Raw genomic sequence first — 11,033 nt, 5'->3', positions numbered from 1 at the left:
ACTCCGTGGTGCTGAAAAGAAAGCTCTGCTGTTGGGACAGCGTTATGCAGGCCCTAACAGTTTGTGTGCACCGTTTGTCACCGTTACAGTGCAATTAATGTATTGTTTAGTGTTGTGTTGTGTAGTGGCTTTGCTGGCATGCATCTAAAAAAAAATTGGGGAGTTTGCCCCACCAGCATTTCAATGCTAAAATCACCACGGCTTCTGAAACCTCCAATACCTGGCTGGCACATGCGTTTCCCCTGAATCATTCCACATAGAACACTCATCTGATTTGCATGCGGTTGACAATTAAAAACTAGTTTGTTTCAGCAGCATAGCAAACATATTTACGACAGAATTCGCTTTGATCAGCTCGTAGCGTTCTTATTTTAAATCACGGGCTCATAGCCAGCCACTTTTCCCGATGTCAATCATCTCCCGTTGTCTTTAGGCCTAAAAGAGTCACACGGCAATATAAAATAAATACGCCTATGAAAGGTTGAACTCTGGGCTACAGATGCAGTTGGTATGTTATTCATTTTTAATGATGAATTATGAAAGTCGATTTTCTGTGTGTGGGGGGGTCTGCCTTTTTGTTTGTTGCACCTGCCCCTTCAAAGGTCTGTGAAAATACATTACCCACGAGCTGGTCACGTCCATAGACATTAAAACCAGGTCACGTTCCCTGACATCACTGAAGAGTCTACCTTACAGTTGAGGAAAGATCTTATTCTTTGCTTGAACCCTTATGAGGAACGATTGAGAGGGAACATTTGGGAAGGCGGGAGGTAATCGCCACGAGCATCTCCTTTTAACCCACCTGCACGTGATGAAACGTTTATCCACTGTGGCCAAGCTCTGCAATAACACCGTTATTCATATCAAACAATCAGCTGTTTTCGTGTGTTGTTGATCACCGAAAAGGAGCTAGCTAGCTAGCTAACTAGAACACGTTTCCCATTAGCCATATTTTTGGGGGAACTAGCATATAATTGAGTTGTCAGCCAACTTCATAGTTGGCTACTACATGACTGCAGTGGTGAGTAGCTAACGTTGTTGGAAAAAGCAGAACAAGCTAGGTAACATTAGCTAGTAGCCAGGTCATAAAGTCCATAAATAACATATGTTAGCTAGCTAACATTGCCAGCCAACTAGCTGGCTAGCTAATACATTTGCTGGTTGATTTGTGTTTTTTAAATCATTTGTAATTGGTTTATAACGTTAAAATAATTATTTTATTTTTACTCAAACAGAAATAGCAATGAATCCCAACGTGTGGAATATCAAAGAGATTTTAAGCATCCCAACTGGATCCATGTAAGCATAACTCATTTTAGCCAATAATATAATCCCCCCATAGCCAAGAAGATAATCCCCCACACACAATTAAATACATAACTGTTAGCTAAAGTGCACTGCAGCAGACAATTAATGCAGCTTTCAAAAATGTATTATTGAAATTTAGCGAATTAGCCTAAATGTTTGTGTAGCCCTTAAAATTAATTAAGTGTGTGTGTGTGTTTATAACATGTAGTGTGCCCAAGATCACCAGCAGGAATGGGGCTACCAGTGACTATTCCAGTTTGACAGACTCACAATTCCTGTTTGGATCCCAGTTTTGGCCTGAAAACTCTCAGGGCATGTCACAGGACATGGGCTTTTCAAACAGAATATCCGGTAGCTCACAGTCACAGGAGGTAGGTCTATTAGCCCATATTTTCTTCAACTTGGTAAACCATCTCATTTTCTCATCATGTCCACCTTTGTGCCACAGTCCTGAGCTCAGTGAATGCATTTTTTGTTGCTCACGTATGTAGTATCCCATTAATTTATAATACAACATTTAGCAATTCACTTTATCAGATGAACCCCAGAACAAACTCAAAACTGTCAGAGCTTTTCTTTGTTTTATGATGAACCAGTCATTGTGTTTCAGGCAAGTGAGCCAAAGATTTTAAGCAATTACCATTCCAAACCATTCCTGTTCGGAGACGGAAAGGACAAAGTGAAGGTGCCAAGCTTTACAAGTGGCAAAGCAATTGGCATACTGGACAGGTTTGAAGAGGACAAGAAAAAGGCAAAAGAAAAGTGTGAGAGGTAGCTATGTCTCATGAGTGTTACCTGTTTCTGCAGGGATTTTATTATGAAAGATACAAACAATATGGTATTTTGTGGTTTGATTATTGTCCTGTCTGTTTTATCAGTGACATTCTCACCTCTGGATTTCTACAATTTCGTGAAAAACTTGAAAATGTAAGTGAACAATCCAGAATAATACATTTTTGCAAAATGGTACTGCTGGTCTGCTACTCATTTTCATAATAATGATAAACCCTTATGCTATGTGTGTTTCAGATTAAGCTCTCTGTAAATCACATTGATGAGAGCACTACAACAGGCAACAAAGATTTTGCAGATTTTGCAAAGACATGTGGGTTGCTTTGAACAATTTCTCTCAACTTCTATTAGAATCTATTGTGCATTGCTCATTATTAACATGTTTATAAAGGAAATCATCTCTGGGACCAGTAGATGGTGCTATAGTTCAGTAGTGAAATTATGATCTCACGCATATATTTTATTATAGAAATATTTGATCTAATACCTCGATTTTGAAATTATGATGAATGAGCCGGTCTCTTTGGCTATAATGGGCAGTGTGTAGATCGTGGCTATCTTTTTACATAGGTCTTGATTGCTATGGAATGGATTGTGTATTCATTGGGGTTACCTTTTAACATCTTTTACAGTGCAGCAAAACATAGCCAGTCTGCAGGATGGCTTTGCACAGCAGTTTGAGGCCTTGCTGAATAAAGTGAGCTCACAGAATCAGATGCTGAAAGAGATGGAGGACAGAGTAGCCAAGGTAAGGACAGGAGGCATTTATAACTTTGTATTGTCAAGCCTTTGTCCTGATGTTGAATTTATACTTAATGAGTGTGTGTGGGGTGAGAGTGTGATACCAACATATGACTAGTCTCTCGTGACAAATGAAACATTAGTTGGCTGGCACACAAAATATTTGATTCTGGGTGCTGAGAATACTATTTGACATACTTAATGTTAATAATTTAATGTTACATATCTATATTTGATTTTGATGTCTTTGCTATTAGTCATATATTGTTGTCTTCTATTCTGTCCTAGACGGGAGTGGCGACTACAGCACTCAGCTCCCACATGCAGGGCCTGCAGCAGAATCTTGAGGTCCTGAGACATGAGCAGAGCCGAGATCAAAGCATGCTAGGAGAAGCCCTGTCCCTTCTAAGCACCTTGATTTCCCAGCACGGGTCCGAACCCCTCCCCACACCTGTCAGGGTGACAGAAAGCACGGTCCAGACATCCCCAGGACTGGTAGAGAGGTTCTGCCTGGTGAGTGAGGAGAAGAGGTACTTTGAAGGTGTACGTCTCTGCGGTTCGACAGCGGTCACAGCGCCTCGTAAATCAGTGGCATCATGTGGTGTAGGGGAGACGGGAGGAGAGGCAGCAGGGCGGCTGCACCCTGCAGATAGAGGAACCAGAGGAGGACCCTCGGAGACATGTGACCAGGGCCAGGCCGCAGCCCACAGAGCTCTGTACCCTCCTGCGATGATGGGGGAGGTGGAGGAGGATCAGCTGGAGCGGTGTAGCCAGATGGTGCTGGATGAGACGGCTAAGACTTCCTGGCAGGGGGTGTACCCATACCCCACACGCTCTACCGCTGTGACTCATGGACCAGGAAGAGGTGCCGCAGCCCTACACTATCCTATGCAGGGCCTACAAGACCCCAGCACATCGGGGGGCGCTCCAGCTCTACAGTACCCCATGCAGGGTTTTCAGGACCCCAGCAGGGCCTACGCGCTTCTACAAGATGTGACTATTAGGAGCACCCGCACCATCATGAACCCCCACTGCGACCCGGAGCAGAGCAGCCAGCCTGACCACAGTGAGCCTGCAGCGGTCCCCTCAGAGAGCCCCAGGGGCAGGAGCACCATGGCTGGACGTAGGTTCACCCAGAGAGGCCAGGGACAGAGGAAACAGCCCTTCAGAAGCAGGAGGAGGGCACTAATGCCACCACAAACCAGGAGTAACGGTCGATTAGTGGGCAGGGTTGGGGATGAGAACGAACAGCCCCTCAAAAACCAAAGGAAGCAGGGAGCTGGATCGACTGGCAAGGAGCAGCATGATCCCAACAAGATGGAAATGGACACACTCATACCAGAAGCTCAGAAACGACAGCAGGACAAAGAGAAGAAGTCTAACAAAGCCACCGGAGGCTACCGCAACCCTTTCAGCTTGTGGTCCCAGGAAAGTAACAGCTCTGTGTGCGGTTCCACAGGGAACAACGCCAGGCCCGCCTGGGAAAAGACACCATCGCCACCTGAGCCCCAGGCTGTCTCAGAGAGAAACAGAGGCTTATGGCAGCTGTTTGACATGAACTGTGATTCTGACTGATGTCTGAAGGGGAATCAGGATGTCAGTGTGGGGAGGTATTGAGGAGGGAGTTGTTTTACAAGCTGTTGTTGTGTTTGGTTGACCTCAATGTAATTGGTTTTGACAACAAAATTCACCATCAAAAATGTACTTTTTCATTGATTCCCTATGTTTGTGTTTTAGTGTTTTCAAAACCCTTTACACTGTTAATGTTACATCAGACTTTCCCATTAAGATTAAACTACAAATGGATGAGCTATTGTTTCTGAGTAAATTTTGGGGCAAATTGTGGGATAACATGTACAGAAATCATGCCCACAAAAGAATACAGGATGAAAAGAGGAAAGTAATTGTCAGACCAGATTTATAAGTGAAAGTCTGATGGTGTTAAAGTCAACCACGAGGGTGCCAGGCATTAATACACTTTCTGCTATATTACCAATACAACTTTCTACATGACGGTATAATTGGAGGTTTTTATAGCGTTTAATTAAGGGACATCTCTTCTGTTGGCATAGAGGAGAAGGGCAACACATAACTAGGCCAACACGTGCCAGTGCCACGTGTAGAATCCTCTCTCATCACCTCTTTTTGCAATTCTAGTCTTGTACACTAGCTCCACAAACACATGCTAACGCCTGAGCAAAGACTCAATTTAATATAAGCCTTATTTGCATGACAAAAATATAATCTTGAACAAAGATGTAAAGAGCAAAAGCAAAATGGAAAATTGCTATAAAATAACTTGATTGTGAAGGACCTGTCTGGTTTTCTTTCCAGTATTCCAGTATAAAGATGAGGCAGAGGCATTTTACAGCAACATACAAAACAAAATCGCAAAATAATTATATTTACAAGCTATATTTCAGTGTCACAAAACCCACTAAGGTATGATATTCAGACACAATGTTTACTTCTAAATGTGCAACTCGGTAGGTCATATACAGTTCAAGACAAGGGCAGAGTGTTATTTTGTGCAGTGCCCCACTCAGGTCAGGGCTTTTTAACACCAACTGCGCAATGTCTGTCAACAAGCACCACCAGGATCAGCCAGCACTACTGCATTACTACATTTTGACACAGCAGCAGAAAGAAAGGTCTTGTTGCTCAATATTATCAGCTTTCAGAATACATAATTATAGCCCAAGGTACTCTTAGCTAAGAAGGGGTCATTAGACCTTAGGGCAGGTGAATGTCACTGAGTTACTAGGTCTGCCGGGGGAGACATGAGGTCCCGTGGATTGAGGCTTGCCACCAAGCAGACGTCGTAGGCATCATGCATCAGAACGTGGTGGGCCACAACGGTCCAACGGTTCTCCCACGGGTCTAGTTCCAGGATGTCCTTGATTATGTCTTCATGACGATCTGAGGGAGACAGGGATTAGGATAGGCCAGGAATATAATTGTTGTCACTATTGGAATCACTTGACTGACAATATCATTTTTTTTCAAAATAACTTGTGTCAAGTTTGCTACCACATGGCGTAGAATAGTGGCATTTTAAAGAGTGGTGTGGCAATCAAACGAAACAGCATTCATCTACACAGTCAACTTGTTTACTCCTTAAAGGGACAGGTCATCTTTTACTCAAACCTGTGCCACGTGATGTCACAGTTTTGTGAACAGTGGAAAGGAAAGTAGGTTTAGTCAGAGAGGAAGAGGCAAGCGAGAGGGATAACTGGGCCCAAAATCTGTCTTCTCCAGCAGGTGACGTTTTTTATCCTTATTTTTTTCGCTCACCAAGCGAGGAGTTTTTGTTTGGAGGTCAGTGAGTGTCCAATTTGGATTGCAAAAAATGTATGGCTTTTTTTCTACATGTGGCTTATTTGATCTAATAGAAGTTTCATAATGCTTATTGTGTTACGAGGGTACTGATATAAGTAAGAGGTGACATTCCAGCAACTTTGAGAAAAAACTTTTTATCTCGGAGTTGTGCCTGTTGTTCACACGCGTCTGCCCTCTCATTGGCTAGAATGGTCCCACCTGATCTTGCCTCCTCCCAACTGCCTTCCATTTTTGAAAACATTTATTTTCATCATTAGAGCAGCCACTTGAGTATCTGGTCAATATAATGGATCATCTGTGGTTTAGTTACCCGCCCCCTTGTAGTATCCACAGACATAAAGCTTGCCCCCCACCACCGCGGCGTTGGAGGCATTGCTGCGTAGGGATAGCTGTGGAGAGGGCATAGTAGGCCCATCCCTCCAGAAGTTTCCATCAGGGTTGTAGATTTCCACAGCATCAAGGCAACGACGGGACTGCCCATGATCAACCCCCTCACAGCCGATACCTCCTGTTAGGACACAACTGTGTTGGTACTGGAACATTTATTACTTTGTGTTGTTAAAGTGCTACTTTAAAAAGAACTCTTGAAATCGGGTTTTGTCCAAACATACTGTTTATGTTGAAGGTTGGGGGTTTCACTAGGACAGTGTTACTTAATCCTGGTCCCGGGGACCCTAAAGTGTGGACATTTTGGTTTTGTCCCGAGTACTACACAGCTACTCAACTCATCATCAAGCTTTAATGATTTAAATCGTGTGTACAGTAGTGCTGAAGCAAAAACTAAATTGTGCAACCCTTTGGGTCCTCAGGACCAGGATTAGAAACACTGCTATAGGAAAAAACAGATACTAAAGATCAAATTATGAGGAATAATCACTGGTTGCTGATACAAAGTGACCATCATCGTCATGACCATCAGGAAACTAATGAGAACAAATGGCCAATTGTGATATTTATTTACTTAATCTCACCCATCACGTAGATCTCTCCATTGAGTGCCACAGCACCACAGCGGTACTTGGAGTACTTCATGGGACCAAGCTCTGTCCACTTGTTTGTCTTAGGGTCGTACTCCAGCAGACGGTTGCTCAAGCGGTCTGGCTCGTCGTCCATCCGCCAGGACTGCCAGGGGAAGTGACAGGACAGGTGCAGAGTTGAGAGAAGGAAGAGGGGATAGAGAGCGGGCTAAGAGTAGCACACTGACACAGATAGTGTGTCTCTCTGCTGTCAAAGCTTTGCAGCCTCAAGCACAGTGTGTACATGAGTGAGAGTGAGGGACTCCAAAAATACATAGGTGTTGTGAGATTGAATTAAACAAATGTGAAATCCCCCCTTGGCCTTCCTGCCCGCACATTGTGTGTGCGCGCACGCACGCACGCACGCACGCACGCACGCACGCACGCACGCACGCACGCACGCACGCACGCACGCACGCACACACACACACACACACACACACACACACACACACACACACACCTAATAGAGTCTAACATTCACGGGCTATTCATCTACAGTACCAGTCAAAAGCTTGGACGCACCTACTCATTCCAGGGTTTTTCTTTATTTTTACTATTTTCTACATTGTAGAACAATAGTGAAGACATCAAAACTATTAAATAACACATATGGAATCATGTAGTAAGCAAAAAATGTGTATATAAAATATATTTTATATTCTTCTAAGTAGCCACCCTTTGCCTTGATGACAGCTTTGCACACTTTTGGCATTATCTCAACCAGCTTCATGAGGTAGTCACCTGGAATGTATTTCAATTAACAGGTGTGCCTTGTTAAAAGTACATTTGTGGAATTTCTTTCCTTCTTAATGCGTTTGAGGCAATCAGTTGTGTTGTCACAAGGTAGGGGTGGTATACAGAATATAGCCCTATTTAGTAAAATACAAAGTTTATATTATGGCAAGAACAGCTCAAATAAGCAAAGAGAAACGACAGTCCATCATTACTTTAAGACATGCAGGTCAGCCTATACTGAACATTTCAAGAAGTTTGAAAGTTTCTTCAAGTGCAGTCACAAAAATCATCAAGCGCTATGATGAAACTGGCTCTCATGAGGACCGCCACAGGGAAGTAAGAACTGGAGTTAACTCTGCTGCAGAGGATAAGTTCATTAGAGTTTCCCAGCCTCAGAAATTGGAAAGCAACTGCACCTCAGATTGCACCTCACAGAGTTCAAGTAACAGACATATCTCAACATCAACTGTTCAGAAGAGACTGCGTAAATCAGGCCTTCATGGTTGAATTGCTGCAAAGAAACCACTACTAACAAGGACACCAATAATAAGAAGAGACTTGCTTGGGCCAAGAAACACGAGCAATGGACTTTAGACTGGTGGAAATCTGTCCTTTGGTCTGATGAGTCCAAATTTGAGATTTCTGGTTCCAACTGCTGTGTATTTGTGAGACGCAGAGTAGGTGAACGGACGATCTCTGCATGTGTGGTTCCCGAATGGAGGAGGAAGTTTGATGGTGTGGGGGTGCTTTGCTGGTGACACTGTAGGTGATTTATTTAGAATTCAAGGCACACTTAACCAGCATGGCTACCACAGTATTCTGCAGCGATACGCCATCCCATCTGGTTTGCGCTTAGTGGGAATATCATTTGTTTTTCAACAGGACAATGACCCAAAACACACTTCCAGGCTGTGTAAGGGCTATTTGACCAAGAAGGAGAGTGATGGAGTGCTGCATCAGATGACCTGGCCTCCATAATCACCCGATCTCAACTCAATTGAGATGGTTTGTGATGACTTGGACCGCAGAGTGAAGGAAAAGCAGACAACAAGTGCTCAGCATATGTGGGAACTCCTACAAGACTTTTGGAAAAGCATTTCAGATGACTAACTCATGAAGCTGTCATCAAGGCAAAGGGTGGCTACTTTGAAAAATTTAAAATCTCAAATATATTTTGATTTGTTTAACACTTTTTTGGTTACTACATGATTCCATATGTGTTATTTCATAGACGTCCTCACTATTATTCTACAATGTAGAAAATAGTACAAATAATGAAAAACTCTTGAATGAGAAGGTGTGTCCCAACTTTTGACTGGTACTGTATATCAAATCCCTTCTCTTTAGTCCATTACCTGTGGAGTTCGACCCCCGAGCACGTAGAGGCGGTCCTTCAGTCGGACCACGCTGTGATAGGCCAGCGGTATGGGTAGCGAGGCGGCGCTATGCCAGGGCCCACCCTGCAGGGACCAGCGCTCCACAGAGTTGGTGATGAGGTACTGGTTCTTCAGCTTCATCTGGCCTCCCAGCAGGTAAATAGTATCACCCAGCGCCCCCAGAGCGTACGAGTCTCGGTACTCTGCTGAGCTCAGGTGCTCCCAGGTTCCCTGGGCCTCCACCCTGTGCCTGAGGAGGACAACAAAACCAAAGTCACGGGCAGGGGTTAGGAGATTCATCCTATTTTAGTGAGACTCCACCATGCTAAAATGAAGACAGGAGTGCTATAAAAGCCCATTAGGCAGGCCTCTGGTCTGGAGTTACTGACAATCATTCTCATACTGTCACTCCACCTGGCCACGCACTCCACCTGGCCACGCACTCCACCTGGCTACGCACTCCACCTGGCCACACACTCTACCTGGCCACACACTCTACCTGGCCACACACTCCACCTGGCCACAAACTCAACCTGGCCACAGCACATAAACAGTATGCCATTGACTGTCACTCTCATCAGTGACCATTGTTGATGATCTCATTCACACACGGAGCTCATGATACCATTCGTCCAGATTCCTACCTGAATATCTCCACATTCCTGTTCGTCTGCCTGGCCATTTTCCTCACCCCTGCCTCCCCGGCCACCACAATCTCATTGCCTTCAGTGACGACCCCTGCACACACGAATCCCAGAATGTCTCCGTAGCGTGGGGATGTGATGTAGTGGGTGCGGCCCGTGGAGGGGGCGTAGCAGAAGCTGCGTTCCGAATAATTTCCATACCGTGATCGGATCCCTCCACCCTCGTTGCCGATGCAGAGCAGCAGATCCGTGGTCTCCATCCCATAGCGGAGCTTCAGTTTACGGGGTGAGGAGGCCGGATGCATCCCTGTGGCCTCCAGTGCCTCCTCCATCATCTCCAGACACTCTGCATCCGCCAACAGAGACATATTCCTCTTCATAGCCTCCCTTAGGTAGTCAGGGGCCACCAAGGCGAGACGCACCTTCCTCAGGAGCTCAACCAGGTGTCTACTCCGCCTGTCCTCCACCCCATCCCCTGGAGTGTCCTGCCTGACCCAGCGCAGCACCACGTCCAGGATGGTCTCCTCCCGCGACACGTTAAGGTCGTCGGAGCTCAGCAGCGCCCCCAGTTGGTGGGCCTCTAGTTCCAGAATCTCCTCGCTCATACACACCTGAACGAAGTGCGTCCGCAGGTATCTCTGGGCATGGTCGGCCAGCTCCTCAGCTCCCAGGTCGCGGGAAAAGTAGTACACCCCGAGGCAGTTGGAGGCGTCCATGTTCTCCCTCATGTGGCTCTGGCAGTGGTTGAACACCTCGTCCATCTGCAGGAGGAAGGCAGCGACCGAGACCCCCTGTACATTGGCGTTGTTGAGCGGGAGCTCAGAACAATACATGTAGTTTAACAATAGACCCAAGCTATCGGCTGGGGTGTCACGCAAAAACACTTCCCTAGTACTACACTCCCGCAGGCCGCAGGTGAACATAACCCGGAAGTAAGGGCTGAAAGCTGAGAGGACCACGCGGTGGCAGGGGAAGCTGATGCCCTCAGCCACTAGCACCACATCTGTCAGCTTCTCTGTCTCCCTCATCTTCCTCAGCTGGTCCAGAAGACCCAGACTGTGTTTAGCTCTCAGATCCAT

At 45.5% G+C, this 11,033-nt stretch overlaps 1 protein-coding gene across 1 annotated transcript; it reads right to left on the bottom strand.

Annotated features, from left to right (window-relative positions):
• Positions 1 to 5,441: 5,441 nt before the first annotated feature.
• Positions 5,442 to 11,033, bottom strand: LOC120025828 (kelch repeat and BTB domain-containing protein 12-like). Its single transcript, XM_038970524.1, has 5 exons — positions 9,955 to 11,033; positions 9,290 to 9,560; positions 7,152 to 7,302; positions 6,491 to 6,688; positions 5,442 to 5,760 (listed from the first exon to the last, which is right to left on the bottom strand). The coding sequence occupies exons 1-5, from the start codon at positions 11,031 to 11,033 to the stop codon at positions 5,591 to 5,593; spliced, it is 1,869 nt and encodes a 622-aa protein (XP_038826452.1). The 3' UTR covers positions 5,442 to 5,590.

Source organism: Salvelinus namaycush, chromosome 2 (assembly GCF_016432855.1).
Source record: "Salvelinus namaycush isolate Seneca chromosome 2, SaNama_1.0, whole genome shotgun sequence".
Lineage (NCBI taxonomy): Eukaryota > Metazoa > Chordata > Actinopteri > Salmoniformes > Salmonidae > Salvelinus > Salvelinus namaycush.
This window is presented reverse-complemented; position numbering and strand designations above follow the sequence as displayed.